General features: G+C 37.9%; 1 protein-coding gene across 1 annotated transcript in view; it reads right to left on the reverse strand.

Annotated features, from left to right (window-relative positions):
• The window catches only part of mpp7b (MAGUK p55 scaffold protein 7b), a 72,517-nt gene that overhangs the window by 13,776 nt on the left and 33,209 nt on the right, over window positions 1–25,532 (reverse strand). The window contains exon 14 of the mRNA XM_051871100.1: window positions 1,735–1,899. Within this exon, the coding sequence (XP_051727060.1) occupies window positions 1,735–1,899 (165 nt within the window). The remainder of the gene's footprint in view (window positions 1–1,734; window positions 1,900–25,532) is intronic.

Raw genomic sequence — 25,532 nt, forward strand, 5'->3', positions numbered from 1 at the left:
CATACAATTTATATATATATATATATATATATATATAAAAATGAATGTCATGTCACTGGCCCAAATTCTATTTGTCTGAATCCAACATAACTCATCAATTTCAGTAGGTATGAATAAAGTCAGACATTGTGGGCTGTTGTGACAGAAACAAAAAGATAGACGAATAAAAAAAATCAAGAGAAAAAAAAAAAAAAGTATAACACTGTCTAGTGTCACATTTTTGTTCCTTTTTTTCTAATTTTTCAAGACAACCCAGGTTCTGACCTTGCTGAGATGATTTAACGTCTTTGAAATAAATCCATGCAGTCCTTGAACATATTGGCTCTTTGGCCAGACTTGTCAAGGCTCACTTGAAGTCCTTCAGTGCTGGGAGAGAGTTCACAGTGCTCCTGTACATTTTCTGTTGTTTGTTTAGGAAAGAAGTCTTGCATTCACCTACACCTTGCCAACAGCTGTTCTCACCCCTGATATATTTAAGAATTAATGCTCTAAATTTACCACAGGGACACATTTTTGATTCAGCGGTGGATACAAAAGTGAAAAAGTCTAAATGATCTCACATGCCTCATTGAATTTCTAAATAGAATATCATGCATTCATAATTATGCAAACACCAGAGCAATGATGACATTTTAGGGATACAGTTACTACTTTTACAACAATAGAAATTCTACATGCCAAGATGCCATTCAATTCAGAATATTTATATTTAGACCCTCAGCAAAAGAGAAGCTGAACTCCTATTTCATTAAACTCCTGAACAGATAGCTCTGTATTTCATGTTTAATGGAATGTCAACTTTTGATTATGGTCATTTTCTAAATTCTTGCTACTGATAGACTGTGGCAACAGGGAACTTAAATGACATACAAAAATAGTGAGTGGCTCCAGCTGTATGGAGGGCTTTCATGTTTAGATAATAAGCACATATTCTGTTGGCTCATTTGGAGGCTGGCTTTGGAAATGACTTTGAGGTGAACATTCAGCAGACCCAGGTCTATGTCTAGGCAGCACAATGAAAACAGATACATAGATTGTAAATCCATGTGTTAATTTAACCTTCCAGACTTGCTCTTTCTATACAACAGGAAAGAATGTTCTTAAAGCAATAGATCACCCAAAAATGAAAATATGATCACCCTCGTTGTTCCAAATTTGCATGCCTTTTGTTCTTCTTAGGAACACAAAAGGATAATAAACGCATAAAAATACACATGAGCAGCAACTAAAGCTGTCAAGCTTAAAAAAGACATAAAACAACCAGAAAAGTATCGTAAAAGTGGCCCATGTGACTTTTATGCTCTATTAGAAGTCTTCTCAAATATAGCTTTGTGTTAAATTTAAGTTAAAATCTTAACATACGCCCCAGCACTGCCTTTAGCATTCATGAAAGATGTAGCAACACTCGATTTGTGAATTAATCAATAAGTCTGATCTTATTTTTTAATGAACTAATTGATCCATTTCACAAATATGGTCAAAATGATTTCCTCACAAATCAGAATGTTCTGATTCTGGTTCACAGCTCACTGGTGGGGAAGATAACCAGTGATGAAAGACGCAAATTTTGGTCTGGAATATATACCTGAAAAAAATAAAAGTTTTATGGACTGTTTTTTTAATTAAACTATTATATTACTTTTGCACAATGGTGCCCTTTTGAAGCCTAAAAATAAATAATGAAGAATTTAAGTTTTTTGATTAACTATTTCTTTAAACAAGAATGTTTCTTACCAGTTAGAAGCACAAGGCGGTGCGGCTCTTCAGGCTTTCTCTGGTGAGGCAAAACCTCCTGATAAACAGGGAAATGGATAGCAGCATGTGCTTCACCCATCTTCTGTCTCACCTGCTGACTCGTGTTGTCCTTCCGGCTCAGCCGGAAACTTCTCCTTAAACCAGCTGGGGGAATGGAGAAAGCTAAATTGATTAACTTAATATCAATACTTGGACTCTTTTTAGCATTTTTTATTTATTTGAATTTATATAGGTCATAATGACATAATATGTCAGGCTTAATTTGATTCTTTTTTCTCTTATATTGAGTAATGTGTTTAGAAATTACAGCATAATTTGCAGAGTTCCTACCAAGTAAAAACGCCAAATATATTTGGAAAGTTGTACTTACATCTGTTTCTTATTAGACAAGTGTGTTTGTCTGGATCATTAGTGTATGTTTTAGATAGCTGTCAATGTCTAATTTTGCTTTGGAAGAGGTTCTTGGAACCTGAAATCAGACATGAGGACCAAAATAGGGTCAACAAAACTGAGAAATAATAAGATTTGAATCCAAAAGGTACTCAAAACAATAGTCCTGGCAATACCAGCTGTTTGGTAAATCTCTGAGAAATGCAAACATTCATGAGTTTAACAGTGACCAAAGAGTATCAACAATGTGGTAGTCAGAGGAACACTTTAACCATGCAGAAACCCCCTTAAGTAACTGTCCAACAGGAGTATTCACCAGGGTGCAGGAGATTTCTCAAAGACTATCCGTGTGATGGAAGCTTAAGTAGCAAATTTCTAGGACAGTGGTTCCCAACCCTGTTCCTGGAAGCCCCCTAGCTGTAAACATTTTGGACGTCTCTCTTATCTGACACACCCATTTCAAGCCTTGGAGTCTCTACAAATGAGATGATGAGTTGAATCAGGTGTGTTTGATTAGGGAGACATCCAAAACGTGTAAAGCTGGGAAACATTGCTCTAGGATATCAAGCAGAACTGATTATTTTAGACCATGATTAAGTGCAGAACAGGATGGACACAATGAATTGTACAAACCTATTTTGCAGAGGCTAACTTACAAGAACATAGGCTTCACTATAACGGTAAGGTGGAGTAGTCTGCATCTTTGCTCTAAATGCTTTGTCATGCTGATGCTTTGTGAACGGCAGATAAGTTCTCATGGCCAACTTAGTGATTGGAACATTGCAGTTCCTTAAGAACATCATATAAAGGTTTGAAAACTCTTGGAAGAGCTGAATCCCCTTTACCGAAATGGGTTACAGCCAATCCCTAACAATTTAAGTCTTGCTCGGATCTATTTCCATGCAATCAAGATATGAGAAATCTCAAGAAAGACATTGTGGAAATGTGAAGCACATTGTTCCAAACTTGGACAAAGTTCCCTTTCTATAATAGCTTTGTGAGCAACATACTTATGGAAGATAAGCATGTTGTCAAGGTATTGAGGTAAGCATGTCCCAAAGCACATCACTAATGAAAGTCTGGAAGACTGTAGTAACCTAAAAAAGACTGGGAGACTGACCAAATCAATTAGCATTTCAGGTTTGTTTAATTGGGGCTAGTTTAGTTCTAGCCCAAATTAAACAAACCTGAACCAGTTAATGAATGTCTTCAGGATTACTAGCAGGTGTGGTAGGAGCAGGACTGGACATCCTTGATGCAGAGTCTGCAAAGATCCTGCAAAGATAGTGGAACCTTTAGGCAACTCAAATGTTGCAGCCAACAATTTAAGAGAATAATTGTTGTGAGATTTTTTTTTTTTTTTTTTTTTTTAAACCAAATGTAGTTAACATTTGGGTAGGTTCTTCATTCCAACAAGGAAAAACGTGCATATCCAGGAGATGTGCAGGATAAAACCAAAATCAGTGTCAAGTTTCTCTCCTAATGTGCCTCTCTTTCTCAAACAACATAGGTACCAATTGGTAGATCTATTGCAGGGATGGACAAGATAAACTCTGCAGGACAGTTGCCCTTTAGGACTGAAGTTGCCCATCCCTGATGTTTTCATGGCCAGAAGGTGAATGAGGGAAGGATTAATGGAGATTCTAAAAGTGAGCAGATCTGAGTAGAGGTGTCAAAGAAAGTCAAGCAGCACCATTTTGTTTGCAATATTCAACTACTTCAATGGTAATTTTTTGGTCTACTTGTCACTGTCTAAATACCAAATATGCAAACACTGAAACCAGGGCTTTAGTGTAACCCTGCCATTGTAAAGTGATGAGATATATTCATAAATTTTAATGATCATATTCATAATATCAGGGGAAAAGTGTTTCTTTTCTGTAAATAGCATGGTAAGAAACTAGCCACTGCTATATCAACACTTTTATCAGGCATACAGCATATGGAATCCCAAAGGCTCATATCTCATAAACTATCCAACTCAGCAGCACAAACTAAACATACAGACATCAGAAACATTAATTCCAACATATAAATCAAATGAAGTATTGTGCAATAAACAAACAAACGTTCTGAGTTTGTTGGGATTTTGTGGAAAAGATGCATATTTCAAACTCTGTTTTCAAGTAACATTCAACAAACTGACACAATTTATAAACAGATTTGTAAAAATGTTGGGTAATCACTGTCAAAAACATTTTCTGCCATGCCAAGAAATTAAAACTGGAGGCCATACAACAATTGTCCAATTCATGTGGTAGCTACCAATGATACGTCTGATAAACACATTAGAGGGCACTGAATAGCTGTTGATGTTCATCTACACCCCTGGGAATTATGTAGAGAAGGGCCTTAACATAACTGTCTTGATGAACAGATGTAAAGCATTTCTCACACTGTCTGCTGCAGTATCCCCTGTACAAATACTGGTTTGATTTGTCCCACCAATATTAATCTTACTGAATCCCCTAAATGCTTCCATAAGTTTAATGTCTCACAAAATCCAGCATGAAGGCCAAGCTGCTTCTGGATAAATAAATCAAAAAGAAGCAAGAAAGGTTTGGCAGAGATAATTACACCAAGGCCTGAGGATGAATTTTATCTGAGTGGCCCACTGGACTCCCACTAGATAAGAATCTCTAGATAGTAGTTTTTCATTCTTAGTTTCCTTTAAATGTTCATTTATTCTTTCTTATTTACAGCTCAGAATAAGTAATCTAGTAGACTGTAATAATATAAAAAATAAGTAGACTAACTAGTAGACTAAGGAAACTACATATACAATACAAAAAATTATGGTTACACTTTATTTTAAGATGTCCTTGTTACAGTGCAACCATAAATTCAGTAATATTAATAACATAATTAATAACAACATGTACTTTCTATAGGGTTAGGATGTGTGTTTGGTATAGGTACATGTAATTATGCATAATTTACTGTTATTACTATAGTAAGCACATGTAACATAACACAGACACTGTAAAATAAAGTGTGGTTACACTTTTATTTTGATGGTCCACTTTAGACACTCCACTAACTATAAATTAAACTTTAGTTAACTACATGTCAACTAACTCTCATTGGAGTATCCCTTGGCTGTTGATTTGGATTTATTGTTTCAATAAACTTCTGCAAATGGATTCAAACCCAACATCAAGCCTGAGAATACTTCACCAGAAATGAATCCAGCGGAAGTATCACAGCTCCAGGTGGCCTACGCATACCAGAGTGTGGTGCTACAGGAGTTTCAAGGCCAACTCGCCAACTTATGAGCAGCCAACGAACATTTAACACAGTACATTCAATCATTCCTGCCAACTAGAGCTGAGCTGATAAGATTTGTGGTACCCCATAAATTAGATAGTTCTGCTAAGAAATTCTGAGGCTTTTTATGCCAATGTAGAATTTACTTTTCTAATCACCCAGAATCATTTTGTTATGATACTTCTAAATGTTCTTTTATGATGAGTCTACTTATCAGTAAAGCACTGGATTGGGCATCGGCTGTGCAGCCTAATGCGCCATCCAATTCAGAACACTAGCAGCCCAGAGCGGGTGAAATGATGTGGCACTGAAAACAGTGTTTCAAGAAGGACTTAACCATAAATTACAAGCGGAGCTAGCATTCAAGGATGAGACCACAGGCTTATCACAGTTTTTCACCATGGCTATTAAATTGGATAATCCCATTCGTAACAACCCCTGCTCCAATCAAACCAAAATGGCTCCTGTTTCCACTGCTGCTCTCTCTATGCCTCAGTCCACAGAATCCATGCAAATCAGTTATACTAGAGTTTCACCAGAAGAACCACATTGTCATCTACAGGAACATCTATGCTTTTACTGTCTCCAATCCAATCATCACAGCAATACCTGCACCAACAACACCTCAAGGAAAATGGTGAGGAAATAAACACTCCCTTACTCTTCATTTCACTCTATCCATCTCCATTAAGGTTTCTAATAAAACACACTATGTTTCAGCACTAGTGGATTCTGGGGCTGCTGTCAATTTAATCCACGATGATCTCATTTGGCAACTCAAGATCCCCATTCTGCGATGCATCCCTTCAATTAATATCACAGAAGTTGACAACAAACCCATAGGACAAGGCATATCACAACAAACTGTCCCAATCACTCTACAACTTGAACTGTTTCAGGTTACATTTTATTTTATGTCAGTAAACAAGACGTTACATTGTACTTACTCAAATAAGTACTGAGTAATATTAAAAGATGCTGATTCTATCCTGTGTGTGGATGGACTTTAACCAGCATCAGTTTAAATTGCCTTTTTGCCATTTATTATGATATGAAATATGTTGACAGGAAGCAAAATTGGAAAGAGAAGGCAGATGGAATTGGAAAAGTCCACAAGCCTGGACTCAAACTCAGGATTCTTTGTACGCAACTGCACCAGAGGTCAGCACACTGTCCACAAGGGCATCGGGAAGTGAGAGACTGAGCCAGTTTGATAAATATTAGAACCTCTTGGGAGGGGAAGGAACAGAATTCAACGGCAAACATACAGCTGTCGAAATCCATTCCCATTAAACTTCTCCCAAATACTGCACCTCCCAAAAGTAAAGTTTACCCCTTGTCACAGACTCAGGCTTTGGAAAACTACATTGAAGAAGCCCTAGAATCAGGCTTTATCCATCCCTCTACATCCCAGGCTGTAGCAGGGTTTTTCTTTGTGGAGAAAAAAAAAGATGGCAGGCTAAGACCATGCACTGATTATAGAGGTTTCAATACAATCACAATAAGGAACAGATATCCACTTCCTCTCATCCCTTCAGCACTTGAACAACTTCTGGAGGCACGTATGTTCACCAAACTAGATCTTCGAAGTGCCTATAACCTCATTCGGATCAGAGAAGGAGATGAATGGAAGACTGCCTTCCTCACCACTAGACGGCACTATGAATATCAGGTCATGCCATATGGTCTTGTCAATGCACCTACTGTTTTCCAGTCTTTCATCAGTGAAATCTTTGGAGACCTCCTGAACCAGTTTGTCATTGCATACATTGATTTCCTAATCTATTCCCAAACAAAAGAAGAGCACATCCAACATGTCAAGACAGTCCCAATCCAGCTCCAACAGAACCAACTGTACATCAAAGCTGTAAAATGTGAGTTCCGTACCACCAGTACTACATTTTTATGATACATCATCATCAGTCATCAAGGTGTGGTTGGATGGACCAATCCAAAGTCAAAGCAGTCACCAAATGGCCACAGCCTAACACTATCAAAGAACTTCAATGATTTCTTCCTTTTGCAAATGTCTACAGAATATTTATCAGGAATTACAGCATCACTGCAGTCCCACTAATAGCACTACTCGAGGAAAAACCCAAGAAACTTCAATGAAACAAATTTGCTAAAACTGCCTTCAATACCCTTAAAACAAGCTGCACCCATCCTTAAGCATTCTGACTCAAGCTTACCCTTCATCACTGAAGTAGGAGCTTCCGACAGTGGAATTGGGGCCGTTCTCTCTCAAAGACATGGCACACCAGGCCGAATGTACCCATATAGCAGGTCAGAGGGTCTGGCTTTCCACAAGAGACCTGTGTCTACGGCTAACCAGCAGGAAGCTCAGTCCCAGGTATCTAGGTCCCAGGTATGAAGGGGGTCACTTCCTGTTTGCTAGGTATAAAGAGCTAAGATTTCTGCAAACACATTGTGAAGTATTGCCAGTCTTAGCTGCCTTGAGCGGTTTTCCATTGCCATTGTGACAGCTTCTTGTTATGACCTTTTTGCCTGTTTATTGGATATCATGTTTAATAGATTAAAGTTTTTGCCTTCGTTGCCTCTTTGGACTGTTTTGTTCACCGAACCTAGTATATTTTGACCATCACTTTGCCTGTTGATTTGGATTTATTTTTTGCAACAAACTTCTGGGTAACATTTTAAGGTTTCATTAGTTAACTACTTTAGTTAACATGAACTAAGAATTAAAAATACTTCTACAGCATTTATTAATCTTAGTTAGGGGGGGGGGGGGGGTGGGGGGGGGGGGGGGGGGGGGGTATTTCATGCATTCTTTACACTGTCAAAGTTTCAAAACACGTATGACGGAGTATTTCTGTGCCAAAAATACTACTTCCGGTTGTGGACATGTTTCGCTGAATTTTTTTTGAGTATGTCCTTTATCATGTAATAAAGGGGCGGAATTCCTTGTATAGGCACTGCAGGAGCAACGCACGTCCATCAACGCGCTTCATTCAGGAGCTGCACCCTTCGAAGGCTGCATACATCATCGAGGCAGTCTCATTTAAGAAAAAAAAACCATTAGATTGCAAAGTAAGAAAGAAATTACAGTATTTTACACCTCACAATGATGAATATCAGTCAAATTCATTATGGTTACTTTCTTTAAATATGACATCCTTGATGATGTATGCAGCCTTCAAATGCGACCTCCAGAGGATGCAGCCTCCGAAATGAGACACAGCTTCTGTCACCAAAGGAGTGTGTTTTTGGTTGTGAGGGAAAGATTACCTTTTTCAGCTTCCCAAAGAACCCAGCGTTAAGGGAACAGTGGATGAAGTTTGTTTTTCTGGGGCAGCAACGGAGTTGTGCACGTATGTTTGTTTGTTCCCGGAATTTCGGTGATGAATGCTTTGTAAACAAATCTCAGTTCGGCCCTGGATTTGCAGATCACGGATGGTGAGTAAAACTGCATCAACTGTTTAGTGACTCTTTAGCTCTGCCCACGGCATGCCTCCAGGGGCTCAGCCTTTTTTGGAAAGACTCGGTACAGCGTATCTATCTTTTATAAATATGATAAAACTAAAGACTTTTCAGAGATATGAAGGATGCAATATTACTCTATAGGTACGCAAGATTAACATGAGATTGGCAGAAACTGTATGTGATCCCCCCCCCCCCCATGTTAATTTCAACATTTACTAATACAATATTAAAAATCAAATGTTGCATTTGTTAACATTAGTTAATGCACTGAGAACTAACATGATCAATCAAAGAACAGCTGGATTTTTATTAACTAACATTAACAAATAATTATATAATACTGTAATAAATGTACTGCTCATTGTTAGTTCATGTTAAGTAATACATTAATTAATGTTAATAAATGAGACCTTATTGTAAAGTTATCAACTTCTACAAATGGATTCAAACTCAACATAAAGCCTGAGTCCGTTACATGTACAATGTCTGTTGCGGGACCATCAATATAATGTGTTAGTGGATATCAAGCAGACAGTCTACTAATACTCTAATGCGAGTTAGTTGACATGTAGTTGCAAAGTTACTTACAGTGCCCTCCACAATTATTGGCACCCTTAGTAAATATGAGCAAAGGCGGCTATGAAAATAAATCTGCATTGTTTATCCTTTTGATCTTTCATTACACCTATCATTGAAGTAAAACAATTAAAAATGGGGGGAAAAGCTCATTATGAAATAAATGTTTTTCTCTAGTTCACGTTGGCCACAATTATTGGCACACAATTATTGCAATGTCCTTTTCCCAAGATAACAGCTCTAAGTCTTCTTCTAAAATGCCTGATGAGTTTGGAGAACACCTGACAAGATATCAGAGACCATTCCTTCATAAAGAATCTCTCCAGATCCTTCAGATTTCAAACTCCATGTTGATGGTGCTTCTCTTTAGTTCACTCCACTCATTTTCTTTAGGGTTCAGGTCAGGGGACTGTGATGGCCATGGCAGAAGCTTCATTTTGTGCTCAGTGACACATTTTTGTGTTGGTTTTGATGTTTGTTTTGGATCATTGTCCTGATGGAAGATCTGGATGAGAGCAGAGGATTTTTCTTGAAACCCTCCCAAACAACTTGTGGGGATGTAGGTGCTGTTTGATAATTTTGTTTTAGGCTTTCTGAGACTCAAGACTCAACTAATCTCTGCAATTCTCCAGCTGTGATCCTTTGTCCACTCAAACTTTCCTCCTCACCGCGCATTAGGACGATTTAGACACACGTCCTCTTCCAGGCAGATTTGTAACATTTTTAGTTGATTGGAACTTCTTAATTATTGCCCTGATGGTGGAAATGGGGATTTAAAGCATTAGCTTTTTTCTTATAGCCATTTTCTATTTTGTGAAGCTCAACAATCTTTTGCTGCACATCAGAACTATATTCTTTGTTTTTTTCTCATTGTGATGAATGATTAAGGGAATTTGGCCTTTTTTGTTTACACATATTTGTACTCCTGTGGAACAGGAAGTCATGGCTGGACAATTTTATGCTCCTAGTCACCCTGGTGTGCTAAAAAATGGGAATATGAATGGGAATATACTTCAGAGATATTTTACTCATAAGAATTTCTAGGGGTGCCAATAATTTTGGCCAACATGTATTGGAGAATTTTTTTTTTTATAATGTGAGTTTCCCCCCACTTTCAATTGTTTTACTTCGATGAAAGAATTTTGTAAATTTTTTGAATGAAAGAGCAAAAGGATAAACAATGCAGATTTATTTTCACAGCCGCCTTTGCTCATATTTACTAAGGGTGCCAATATTTGTGGAGGGCACTGTATAGTTAGTAGAATGTCTAAAGTAGACAATCGAAATAAAGTGTTACCAACTAAATAAATAAACTAAAACTTGTTTAAATTCAAGAATTCAAAAATATTACTTAATATCTATAACTAAATTAATCTTAGAATTGACAGAATATACTTTTAAGGTGAAAGCTGTTTCCCTCAGTTTTCTGTCTTTGAAAGATACAATAAGGAAAAAAACAAGTCACCAGTTCTTCATATTCATATGATTTTAATATCTGCCAGACATTTAAAAAAAGAAAAGAAAAAAGAACAATTCATGATACATAAGCTATTATGAGGTTATAGGAAAAATGTTTTAATGAGCACAACAATGCTGCAAAAGATGTACCAAAGACAATCTCCTAGTCTGACACTATAATTCCATCAGCCTTCATGCTCATCCCTGTTCACAGATGACCTTGGTTACAACTAATGAACATTACTGCATGTTTCCATCCTGTTCAAGGAAAGCTGAGTGGCTGGCAGTAAATAACCAGGATCAGGCTCGATCCTTAATGCAACCGATGACTGCTGATCATAACATGATGGTGGTGCTGACAGAGGCTGACTTTATCTAGAGATTAGAAATCTGGAACCTGCAGCATTTTTCGTGTCGGAAAAATAACAGAAATATGGCCACATGACCAGTTTCAGAAAATAACACCATGCAGGAGTCACCACTCCAGAAGGATGATGTTCTTTAATTCATGGGCTACACATAAGCAGGGCTTTCACCACATGCATGCGGTCTCGCGGAAGCCATGTTGTGGGCACGGCGAGGCCCTGACTTACTGAAATGATATGGGCATCTCCAAGCTCTGACATCTGTGAAATTACACTCAGTGGCTAGAACAGCCTCTGTCTTATTATAAGTTACAGAGATGTTTGAGTTTTTGGAAGCCGTTTTGTTAGGATTGACTTGGGATCACGGTAATCCTGGTGGTCATGTTGTTTTCCAAAGTCTGTAACATGGAATATCACTGCAGACAGGGAGCAATGGATCTCATCTCAGAGTGCCCAGCAGGAAAAAAAAAAGGATACATAACAAGATACCAGCTTAGACAAATCAGCACATTTCAAATGAGCTCTGAGAGTTAAGGGCACCATGAAATCAAACTGTTTTGGGGCTTTCAGTTCATGTGCATTAGCTTTGAAGTCATCTATACTATATGTTACTGCATGAATTTTCAAACTGGCACCTGGGGATCCCCAGGGGGCCGGAGAAAATAATGGATGGTTGCCGGTAAATAAAAAAATTACAAACATTAATATAATATTATACACTCTAAACATGTAATTTAGTTCACCTGACTCCAGAACAAATGTAACAGTATGTAACAGTATTCAGAACAAAATGGAATTAAAAAACTAAATAAATAAAACAAACATTACTTATAGTGGCATTCATTAAACACCAAGCCTAAACAAATTTATTTAAAGTGAAACTGAAACTATTGGAGTGTGGGAAATGAGCGATACAAATAAACTTTGCTTGCATACCTCTCTCATTCAGCATAAATCCAAATTTGTGTGCATGCTGGCTTTTGATGTGCGTGCTTTACGTATATACAGGTGCTGGTCATATAATTAGAATGTCATCAAAAAGTTGATTTATTTCACTAATTCCATTCAAAAAGTGAAACTTGTACATTATATTCATTCATTACACACAGACTGATATATTTCAAATGTTTATTTCTTTTCATTTTGATGATTATAACTGACAACTAAGGAAAATCCCAAATTCAGTATCTCAGAAAATTTGAATATTACTTAAGACCAATACAAAGAAAGGATTTTTAGAAATCTTGGCCAACTGAAAAGTATGAACATGAAAAGTATGAGCATGTACAGCACTCAATACTTAGTTGGGGCTCCTTTTGCCTGAATTACTGCAGCAATGCGGCGTGGCATGGAGTCGATCAGTCTGCACTGCTCAGGTGTTATAAGAGCCCAGGTTGCTCTCATAGTGGCCTTCAGCTCTTCTGCATTGTTGGGTCTGGCATATCGCATCTTCCTCTTCACAATACCATATAGATTTTCTATGGGGTTAAGGTCAGGCGAGTTTGCTGGCCAGTTAAGAACAGGGATACCATGGTCCTTAAACCAGGTACTGGTAGCTTTGGCACTGTGTGCAGGTGCCAAGTCCTGTTGGAAAATGAAATCTGCATCTCCATAAAGTTGGTCAGCAGCAGGAAGTATGAAGTACTCTCAAACTTCCTGGTATACGGCTGCGTTGACCTTGGACCTCAGAAAACACAGAGGACCAACACCAGCAGATGACATGGCACCCCAAACCATCGCTGACTGTGGAAACTTTAAACTGGACCTCAAGCAACGTGGATTGTGTGCCTCTCCTCTCTTCCTCCAGACTCTGGGACCCTGATTTCCAAAGGAAATGCAAAATTTACTTTCATCAGAGAACATAACTTTGGACCACTCAGCAGCAGTCCAGTCCTTTTTGTCTTTAGCCCAGGCGAGAGGCTTCTGACGCTGTCTGTTGTTCAAGAGTGGCTTGACACAAGGAATGTGACAGCTGAAACCCATGTCTTGCATACGTCTGTGTGTAGTGGTTCTTGAAGCACTGACTCCAGCTGCAGTCCACTCTTTGTGAATCTTCCCCACATTTTTGAATGGGTTTTGTTTCACAATCCTCTCCAGGGTGCGGTTATCCCTATTGCTTGTACACTTTTTATACCACATCTTTTCCTTCCCTTCGCCTCTCTATTAATGTGCTTGGACTCTGTGAACAGCCAGCCTCTTTTGCAATGACCTTTTGTGTCTTGCCCTCCTTATGCAAGGTGTCAATGGTTGTCTTTTGGACAACTGTCAAGTCAGCAGTCTTCCCCATGATTGTGTAGCCTACAGAACTAGACAGAGAGACCATTTAAAGGCCTTTGCAGGTGTTTTGAGTTAATTAGCTGATTAGAGTGTGGCACCAGGTGTCTTCAATATTGAACCTTTTCACAATATTCTAATTTTCTGAGATACTGAATTTGGGATTTTCCTTAGTTGACAGTTATAATCATCAAAATTAAAAGTAATAAACATTTGAAATATATCAGTCTGTGTGTAATGAATGAATATAATATACAAGTTTCACTTTTTGAATGGAATTAGTGAAATAAATCAAATTTTTGATGATATTCTAATTATATGACCAGCATCTGTATATATATATATATATACACACACACTATATTGCCAAAAGTATTGGGACGCCCCTCCAAATCATTGAATTCAGGTGTTCCAATCACTTCCATGGCCTCAGGTCTATAAAATCAACCACCTAGGCATGCAGACTGCTTCTACAAACATTTGTGAAAGAATGGGTCACTCTCAGGAGCTCAGTGAATTCAAGCATGGTACCGTGATAGGTTGCCACCTGTGCAATAAGACCATTTGTGAAATTTCCTCACTACTAAATATTCCACGGTCAACTGTTAGTGGTATCACAACAATGTGGAAGCAATTGGGAACAACAGCAACTCAGCCACAAAGTGGTAGGCCACTTAAAGTCACAGAGCGGGGTCAGCGCATGCTGAGGCGCACAGTGCGCAGAAGTCGGCATCTTTCTTCAGAGTCAATAGCTACAGACCTCCAAACTTCGTGTGGCCTTACGATTAGCTCAAGAACAGTGCATAGAAAGCTTCATGGAATGGGTTTCCATGGCTGAGGAGCTGCATCCAAGCCTTACATCACCAAGTGCAATGCAAAGCGTCAGATGCAGTGGTGTAAAGCACGCCACCACTGGACACTAGAGCAGTGGAGACGTGTTCTCTGGAGTGATGAATCACGCTTCTCTGTCTGGCAATCCGATGGACCAGTCTGGGTTTGGCGGTTCCCGGGAGAACGGTACTTGCCTGACTGCATTGTGCCAAGTGTAAAGTTTGGTGGAGGGGGGATTATGGTGTGGGGTTGTTTTTCAGAAGTTGGGCTTGGTGAAAGGAACTCTTAATGCTTCAGCATACCAAGACATTTTGGACAATTTCATGCCCCCAACTTTGTGGGAACAGTTTGGGGATGGCCCCTTCCTGTTCCAACATGACTCACACCAGTGCACAAAGCAAGGTCCATTAAGACATGGATGAGCGAGTTTGGTGTGGAGGAACTTGACTGGTCTGCACAGAGTCCTGACCTCAACCCGACAGAACACCTTTGGGATGAATTAGAGCGGAGACTGCGAGCCAGGCCTTCTCGTCCAACATCACTGCCTGACCTCACAAATGCACTTCTAGAAGAATGGTCAAAAATTCCCAAAAACACTCCTAAACCTTGTGGAAAGCCTTTCCAGAAGAGTTGAAGCTGTTATGGCTGCAAAGGATGGGCCAACTCCATAGTAAACCCTACGGATTAAGAATGGGATATAATTAAAGTTCATGTGCACGTAAAGGCAGGCGTCCCAAAACTTATATAGTGTATATATGATTTATATTCCGGAAAATAAGGTAATCACAAATTATTTTATTGACAGATATGATACAGTGTCAACTTATTAGAAAGTAGATTTTTTCCAGATAATTATTAATACATATTTGGAATATATCTTTCTCAGAAAAAAAGTCTTTATACACAGATGCCTTTATATTTATCGGAAGGGGGTATTTCGAAAAGGGATCATCATATTTAGGGGCCTGAAGCCTAAAAGCTGACCATATTAACTTTTTAGCATATGTATACATTTAAAATGTACAGTCTTTGTTTTTAAATTGAACCAAAATATTGATGACTCATCTTGCACTGATCTTACTGTAAACAATTCATCAATGTATGTGTCATTTTATTTATTTATTTATTGAGCTTGTAATGTTGAATTAAAATGTAATAACTAAATTTTTGGGAAATGACAGATTCTCTTTGGTTACATATGCTAGATTTCTCCAATCATTTAGTCCTCTTAAACCCCGCCCCTCCACAATCTAACACAAGCACAGTCATTTTTGAGTGCAATGCCCATAGTTCATAATCCAGAATAAATTAAAGGGATAGTTCACCCAAACTAAAACTTCTTCATCATTTACTCACCCTTTTTCATTATATGACTTTATTTCTTCTGTGGAATATAAAATAAGATATTTTAACAAAATGTTTGTCTTTCTTATTTTTGATATACAGTGGAAGTCATTGAGCTCCAACATTGTTTTGATCCCAACGTTCTAAAAACATCATCTTTTGTGTTCTGCATGTGGAGGAAAGATAAATGAGTAAATTATGTTAGAATTTTTATTTTGGGGTGGATTATCCCTTTAAGAAAGAGTGAGAGGTACCCCAAAACACACTGGATACCCTCTACATGTCCAGACTGCTGCCCTCACGTTCCTAGAGCGAGGCACGGAGCCACCCTGATGAACCATTAAATCATCGATAGTGATTTAACATGCAAGCAGTAATCCAACACAGACACAGGCCCTATCCCATGTCGTGGAATCTGGACAGACAATCCGCTAATATGACGGGGAGTGCTTTGTTATGCCTCTTCAGAAACCATACGCTGCACTTAACCTCATCAAGCACTCAGTCCACATTATCTGCCACAAACGGTACATAAAATGTATGACATATTATATGCGGTTAGTTGCACCAGACTGCATGCTAAAACCATTATCTGTTTGATGGAGAATTTCAATTGCCATATTACAGAAGTCTACTAATGCACATGGGCTGTGGCTACCTGACACCGAAAACATCCAAATGATCTGGAGAAGTAAGCAAGCTTTCTGGAGCTTCGAACATGCATTAACATGTTGGCTCTTTGTTGCATGTGGGACTGCATACTGATTAAATAATCTGGTTTGTAAATAGAGCCTGTTTTTAATGTGTCCCTGTTTTTCCACGTCTGGATCTTATTGGGATTTGCTGATACCTTTTCCAGGTTTCCCCAGTTTAATATCCCACCACACCTCTCCCTCATGACCCTTTTCATATCCCACAATACCCTGGGCCTTGTATCTCTGCGTGGTTACTCTGAACAGCACCTCTAAATTTTAGTAGGGGCTTTGCTGAATAGATTTATAGAAGAATGTTGACAATTGCTCAAAAAGCATCCAGTGCTACCAGAGCTCTCCATCTGTGGCAAAGGCATCCAATTTTCCATCACATACTTGCTGCACTGCTGCTGTGATAAATCTGAAATTCTGGAGCTGGCAAAATAAGCCCAGTATGGCTTGGTCCCATTGTAATGTCTTAAGCATGTTTTCTTGAGGGACCGTAGCAGCCCTGACGCAAGTTTGGCCATTGTGTGTCATGGAGATTAGTTGTGGACATGCTGACTTTTGAAGTGGGGTCAAGGTTGCCAAAGAGCTGAAAATGAGGTGCGTCTCTGCTAGACTCATCCGGTAGCCTAGCCGCTAAATGAGCGCAGTGCACATTAAACTCTCTGATGGCCTTTATCACTAATGGACCAGCACAAAGCACCCAGTCTGAAGCCATCAAAGCCTCTCACATTAGCATGAATGCTCAAACCAGATCAGGCTAAATCTAAAACTAATGACCCTCACCTTGAATAAACATCATCCTCATAATGGTGTGGGAACATAATGCAAAAGTACGAATGAAAAGGATGAGATGGATATCTCTAACAACTGTCTTGTTCATTAGCACTCTGGCTAACAGGCCAAGTCACATACATACACTGTAAAAAAGTTTGACTGGTTGCATTTGCATTAATACCATTCTTTGGCCTTAAACAGAAATGTATATGGGTCATTGACAAATAAGGTTTTTAAAAGTGTAAAAAAACATAATGGAGATTTAACTAATTTTGAAGTGTTAACAATGATATTATGTGGTTTTTATAATCAGTTAACACTGCTTTTGTCATTTTTTACGAGATGGACAAAATTTGTCACCAAAAAGTAATTCGGTTTAACCAAAATGTATCGGTTTTACCGAATGACACTTTTGGTTATACCAAATGACGGTATTTTCAAACAATGCTAACAGGCTGATATCTAGCTAGCTAGCAAAAGGCCAATCAAACATTTTATATTTAAGTTTTTAAAATATTACAACATTTTCCATGTTTTATAGCGGTTGTACCGAATGACCTGATGTTTTGGGACATGCGTATGAGCAAGAGAAAACATTAATTTGTCAGAGTTAAGAGAGAGTTGGTTACTTTGCTTCATGACCATGTGGTCCTTTGCAGGTGTCTGAATGATGTCACATCCTGTCACATGATATTGACAACATGACATGATCCAAAATGGTCCCTTTATATTGGTTAGTCCGAATGACTTCAGTGAAATTAATTTTTCTGGACATTCTTTCTCATAACAAAGCAACAACTTCTACACATAATTTTAATACCATTTTGCACCATGTTGATATATGATGTTATAAAATCATGCCAGAATAAAAAATATATACATTTATTGTATATTTTAATCACAAATGAACTGGCTGTATTGGCCTTTGGCAGTTCAACGGAATGATTTTTGACACTTCAAAATCTTTAAAATACCTTGATATGTAGCAAAATATAATTAAAACCTTTTGGATTCAACAAAAGAGATCTAGTTGTACTACTTTACATACTTTGGATGTCATATCTTTGTTTTTTATTATTATTAAGGCCTTTTGACAAAAAAAAAAAAAAAAAAAAAAGACCTGTCACGTGATTGACCCATATTTGTATTTATTCATTTTTAAACAGACTGTTTTTATCAAAAACCATTTTGATTTAAGATATACATTTTATGTGTTTCCTTGGAACTAAACCTATGCCAGTTTTCAAATGCAACTCACATCCCAGGGGGCGCAAGTGAGTGAGAAAATGATTTAATTTGAGGAAAAAAACGTTTTACAAAGTGTATTTAAGGCTGTTTTACTTAAGATATTAATTAAATATGTTGGTAACACTTATAAGGTCTCATTCGTTAACATTAGTTAATGTATTAACTAAAATGAACTAACATTGAGCAATACATTTGTTACAGTATTTATTAATCTTTGTTAATGTTCATAAATAAAATAAAGTCATTTATTGTTTGTTAATGTTAATTCATAGTGCATTAACTAATGTTAACAAATGCTACTTTTGATTTTTATAATGTATTAGTAAATGTTGAAATGAACATTAAAGCTGCTGTCTGTAACTTTTTTTGATTGAAAATGATCCAAAATCAATTATTGAGCAAGTACATAACCAATCAGTGTTCAAAACTATCTCCTTACCTTAGCCCGATTCACAACGTTAAGCTTGTAATAATGTTTTATAATCTGACTGATACTGGTAGGAATTCATGGGAAATCGAGTTTGCTGATGTTTGTCTATAAACAGAAAGGAGGAGGTCATTTGTAGACTAGTAGGCTATATCGCTTGTGGCACATCATTTGTAGCCTCTTCTTAAAGCAGCTGGAATGTATTTAAACTTGAAATGGTGGCTTGGTATCCAGAAAGTTTAATACGACAATCATCATCAACAACTGTAGTAAAGTAAAAGTCTTCAGACTGCGGAGAGCCCACAGTAAAAAAAAAAAAAAAAAAAAAGGGAAAGCGACCAGGCTCGTGCGAAAACAAGAATAAATGTCGGCAGAGATTTTGAAAGGTGCCGTGACCTAAAAAGGGATGCAGAGATGGCAATTTTTCTGCTGGACAGACAAGACATTTCAATGGTTCATTGGGTAATAAGGTTATAATAGCACACGTTTTCGCTTAATCCAGTTATGAATAATGAAAATACACACTACATACACATAGTCACGCAATGTTGATGTTTTTAACATTAACAATTCGACAACAAAGTATAACAATAATAATTTGTACCATTGGTTGCGTGGTTTATTGTAAAACATTTTTCAGTTGGTCAGAACAAAAGTGGATGACACGTTACTTACTCCTTCAGATGACGTTTTCCGGTGAAACTTCTTATTTTGAACATACAGTGGGTACGGAAAGTATTCAGACCCCCTTAAATTTTTCATTCTTTGTTATATTGCAGCCATTTGCTAAAATCATTTAAGTTGATTTTTTTTCCTCATTAATGTACACACAGCACCCCATATTGACAGAAAAACACAGAATTGTTGACATTTTTGCAGATTCTTTAAAAAAGAAAAACTGAAATATCACATGGTCCTAAGTATTCAGACCCTTTGCTCAGTATTTAGTAGAAGCGCCCTTTTGATCTAATACAGCCATGAGTCTTTTTGGGAAAGATGTTACAAGTTTTTCACACCTGGATTTGGGGGTCCTCTGCCATTCCTCCTTGCAGATCCTCTCCAGTTCTGTCAGGTTGGATGGTAAACGTTGGTGGACAGCCATTTTTAGGTCTCTCCAGAGATGCTCAATTGGGTTTAAGTCAGGGCTCTGGCTGGGCCATTCAAGAACAGTCACGGAGTTGTTGTGAAGCCACTCCTTATTTTAGCTGTGTGCTTAGGGTCATTGTCTTGTTGGAAGGTAAACCTTCGGCCCAGTCTGAGGTCCTGAGCACTCTGGAGAAGGTTTTCGTCCAGGATATCCCTGTACTTGGCCGCATTCATCTTTCCCTCGATTGCAACCAGTCGTCCTGTCCCTGCAGCTAAAAAACACCCCCACAGCATGATGCTGCCACCACCATGCTTCACTGTTGGGACTGTATTGGACAGGTGATGAGCAGTGCCTGGTTTTCTCCACACATACCGCTTAGAATTAAGGCCAAAAAGTTCTATCTTGGTCTCATCAGACCAGAGAATCTTATTTCTCACCATCTTGGAGTCCTCCATGCGGGCTTTCATGTGTCTTGCACTGAGGAGAGGCTTCCGTCTGGCCACTCTGCCATAAAGCCCCGACTGGTGGAGGGCTGCAGTGATGGTTGACTTTCTACAACTTTCTCCCATCTCCCGACTGCATCTCTGGAACTCAGAGATCTTTGGGTTCTTCTTTACCTCTCTCACCAAGGCTCTTCTCCCCCGATAGCTCAGTTTGGCCGGACGGCCAGCTCTAGGAAGGGTTCTGGTCTTCCCAAACGTCTTCCATTTAAGGATTATGGAGGCCACTGTGCTCTTAGGAACCTTAAGTGCAGCAGAAATTTTTTTGTAACCTTGGCCAGATCTGTGCCTTGCCACAATTCTGTCTCTGAGCTCTTCAGGCAGTTCCTTTGACCTCACGATTCTCATTTGCTCTGACATGCACTGTGAGCTGTAAGGTCTTATATAGACAGGTGTGTGGCTTTCCTAATCAAGTCCAATCAGTATAATCAAACACAGCTGGACTCAAATGAAGGTGTAGAACCATCGCAAGGATGATCAGAAGAAATGGACAGCACCTGAGTTAAATATATGAGTGTCACAGCAAAGGGTCAGAATACTTAGGACCATGTGATATTTAAGTTTTTCCTTTTTAATAAATCTTCAAAAATGTCAACAATTCTGTGTTTTTCTGTCAATGTAGGGTGCTGTGTGTACATTAATGAGGAAAAAAAATCAACTTAAATGATTTTAGCAAATGGCTGCAATATAACAAAGAGTGAAAAATTTAAGGGGGTCTGAATACTTTCCGTACCCACTGTATATACAAGACGTAGCATCTGTAATTACGATGTACAGTAAAGATCCACACTGGTGTGTTGACTGACAGCCCCTACACATAGCTGCACCTCAAAACATTAGATTCATCCGCGCTGAGGAGCCGTGCCGAAGCACAACCCACGTAAAGATGATAATTCCGCAAATCACTGCAATTGCAGGTTTCAAACAGAGATGGCGAAAAAGAGGCAAAACTTACGGACTGCAGCTTTATCTAAGATTAATATGCTGTAGAAGTATTGTTCATTCTTAATTCATGTTAACATGTTAACAATGTTTTTGAGAACACCAAATTTGATACTGTATGATTTGTCATTTTACTTTCTGATTGGAAATCATAAAATTAACCGTCTTAATATAGTTTTATGTAAGAAAAAAAATCTTCAGGTTTTTACAAGCATTAATAGTGCAATATTTTGATATTGTGCTTTATCGTCGGCAATATATATATATATATATATATATATGGCCTATATTAATTTAGGAAGAGGGTCCCTTGCAAGACGATCACCATACTTGGGAAGGGATCTAACATTTAATTGACTTTGCTGAAGAGTTGCAACATTCTTCATACATTCTATATTGACTCAGTATAATGTTAAAACAATGGTTAAACTAATTGTATAATTTTAGGTCAAATATATTCATCTTATGAAATGATGAACTGGATGAGGATATCACTGTTTTCTCCAGAGCTGCTGAGCTGAATTAAACTCATTCCAAAAAATTATGAACTTTACACAGTTATTGAAGTGAACTGAATCAACACTGAACTGATTTTAACTGAATAATGATTGTTCACTATTGTCTTTCTAGAGCTGCTTTACAGCAGAAAGTCTGTTTGCATCATTGAATGATAATTTCCTGGTGATCACTGTAAAGCTGCTTTGAAACAATCTATATTGTATAAAGCACTATATAAATAAAGGTGATTTGACCTGTCATACTGTGTCAACATTTCTGAGCATTACTGCTCTACACAGTGCATGGAGCTTCAGGACTCACTGGCTATGTGTTTACAGTGCTTATAGTATAAAAGAACACTGATGTTAGCAAGAGGTTACCATTCAGACAACTAAAAAAAACCTCACCTATATGAATGCCACTTAATGCTCCATAGTCCACATCATCTGGCCAGTGAAAGCAGGGCATAGAGAGAAAAGGAAAAAAGTGCACTCTAATCAAATAATGATAAATGTGAGATGAAGTCAGGGCAACCCTTAATCAAGAAGTGGTGAAAGAAAGGGGTAATTTGCAATGTTACTGTTTTTTACACATGATGTAAACAAAGACAAAAATACTGGCAAATTAGAGTTGGGTTACTGTTATGTGACTATGTGCTGAGAAGGATGAAAAATTACCTTCCATGTTGTCTGTTCAGTGTGAGTGAGAGGGCAAGAGAGACAGAGAGAGAGAAAGGGTTAATCAGAAGTTGCACTCACAACTAAAAATAGTTTTTAGAAAAAAAAATACTTTTTTGACATTCTGTAGAGGTTTCTAATATTGAGGAAATTCATTTTCATTCACATACATAGCTATTTGTCAAAGAAAGAAGCTGCACTTAAATATAGCAAAAGACCTAGCACTTCATCAATCAATCTTACTGTATAATCAGTGAGCATATGATGTAATTTTTTACTGCCTAAATTTGTACCATCATGGTCACAGAGTTAAAAGGCAAAGTTAGTTCACTGACCAGCTCTAATCCGATTGGCTGACTACATACAACTTTCAGGAGTAAAAGCAAATAAGGGTCCAATTAGCATAAGCAGGTTTCAAAATTTATTTAGTTGTTTTTATATTACATCATATTATATTTCAGACAAATCTGCCCCTAAAAACTGCAATATGGACCAGACCTATTGTTGGTTTGTCTAAGTTCTTCAAACTTTAAACTCCTCTCCTCATCTCTACTCTTTCATTTGCTGACTTTAGAATGTAAACATTGAATATAATATAAAACTGTTAGTTCCTGTCCTTGATTCTGATTGGTCAATAGCTGTGTTTTATTCACGATAAAACACGGCTATGACCGCTTCACGGTTCTGTGTATCACCACACAATACCCTTAGCAACCACTCTTAGCAACGTAAACTGTATGTTCTCAATTGATATTGTTCATTGAAGCTTACTGTATTACCTGCATTCAGATTTAGCATTTTCCTTCAGGTCAGTCCTATGTTTATAATAAAAAAATCTGCTTAAATGTCCAATGTATCATCTTGTCCTTTTAACATTTAAGAGGTTTTCACGAGACTAACAGTGCTAGTCAAAGCATTTGTCAATTGCGTCTTGTTCTGTTTTCAAAACAATTTAATATAAAAGTCTTCGCTACTGACTGACACACTCATAAAGACAGTCTTTGCCGTCAACTAATGGCGTTATAATGTAACTTCTGTTGCTGTTCACAGTCAGGGACTATTTTTTTCCGGCGGAAGGAAGGCTTTTAGAAAAAGTTTACTTCATGAAAGTTGCATTTATTTCTGGCTTTAAAATTTGTATTTGTTTTTGTATTCGCGTCGTGCCTAACAACGCTTTTCAGCCGTGACTTATTCAGGACACAGCACAGCCTCTCGTACCTTACTGCTTAAGTATAATATAATATAATATAATATAATATAATATGGGCTGGCTATCCATCCAAGGTGATACCTCCAGCATCCCTGCAAAACTATAAAAAGGGTTAACACTGAGATGCCAATGGCTGCATCCAAAATTGCATACTTGCAATAGTTGCTTTGCAACTGCTAAAAAATTATGTTCTATATAGCATGAATGTGTACAATATGAATGTAACCAGGACATACTACATCTGCCATGTTGTCATCATGTGACCTATTAGCATCAGTTGCATCGCTTCCATGAACGTGGCCTCATGGGATAATTTAAAGTTTCTACTGTGAGATTATAGAAACATCACAGAGGGCAAGAAAAAAACAACTGTCCCATTCCTTTAAAATCTCTAAACACCTCTCCTCATCTCTACTCTTTCATTTGGTGGCTTTAGGATGTAAACATCGAGATGACAAGGGTTTTTTGATGGATGTACCATAAATCAAGGAAAGAAAGGAAAATGAAATTATTTTGGAAGAGAACGGACATGCTTTTACTTCTCAAAAGAGACGAGGTGAGTGCCATCAATCCAAAGCTCACAGTCCTGAATGTGTGTGTTCTCATCTTAAAAGCCACAATGCAATGGCAGCCAAGGGTCAAGACATGGACCTTCAGTCCAAATGTCCATCATGCTGTGGCCAGAGTGGATTTTCGGAATAGTAATTGCAATTTTCTGTGACTAAGCTCAACTTGTCCTAACCATGTCCTCACCTGCGGTTCATTGGGGAATGATGTGTTTCATGCTTTTACAGAGCCAGTAAAAATGCTGGTGCTGTCTTGAGTTTAACATGTGGCATTTTGGTAACCTTCTGCTTCGACCCAAGCTCTGTGTTTGAGTGTGTTATAGGAGAGGCCGTAAAGTGACCTCGTCGATCATCGCCGTGCGAGGACTCAGAGTCACAGAGCAGCTGTCACTCTCCTCGCATCCAACCCACAGATGGAGCTTTTATTGGGAAGGCTGTTGCTTTGAACAGACCTACAATGGCTTTTCAAGATGAGATCAAACTGTTCCAGATCCATCTATTGGCTTTCCCTTTTCCACCCTGCTTTAATTCCCTCAACAGTTTATACTGCATCAAAATGAAGACTTTGCACAATGACAACTACATGTTACTATGATATTTTGAGGTGGACAGCATCACTGTGCTTCTCACTAATCTGATGAGAGTGTCAGCATTTTGAGTTTTTAATGTTCATCTGTATGGATGAACTTGCTCAGATGAAGTATTCCAAGACAACAAGAAAATGCATTACTCATTCTTTGATGTCATATTTGTTTAAAGAATGCCAAGCTGTAATAACAAATGCAGCGTATTATAAAATAGCTTATTCAATAGCAGCCGGAAGTTTGCATGTGCAAATTTGAGTAAGGAAGATTTTTTTTTTTTTAGAGGCAACTGAATTTCAATTGATTACATTAATGGAAATAGTACAATCAGAGAGTTTTTTTTATACTTTTTTTTTTCCTTTTACATTTTTTCCCTGAATGTAAAAATAAAGTGTACACAAAGTGCTTTGCATTCATAATGCATAAGTGAACTGCCGCAGACTAACAGTAAACTTAGACCACATGCAATTAGTTAGTTAGTTCCTAAATAAACAAATAAACTAAAAATTAAATCCTCAAATACATCAAGTGTGACTGGACCAAAACAAGAACCTAGTTCCTTTTGCATACACACTGTCCCTGATTTCAGATCTTTTTCTTTTCTTTTTTAATTT

The sequence above is a fragment of the Ctenopharyngodon idella genome, chromosome 2 (assembly GCF_019924925.1).
Source record: "Ctenopharyngodon idella isolate HZGC_01 chromosome 2, HZGC01, whole genome shotgun sequence".
In the NCBI taxonomy this organism is placed as follows: Eukaryota; Metazoa; Chordata; class Actinopteri; order Cypriniformes; family Xenocyprididae; genus Ctenopharyngodon; species Ctenopharyngodon idella.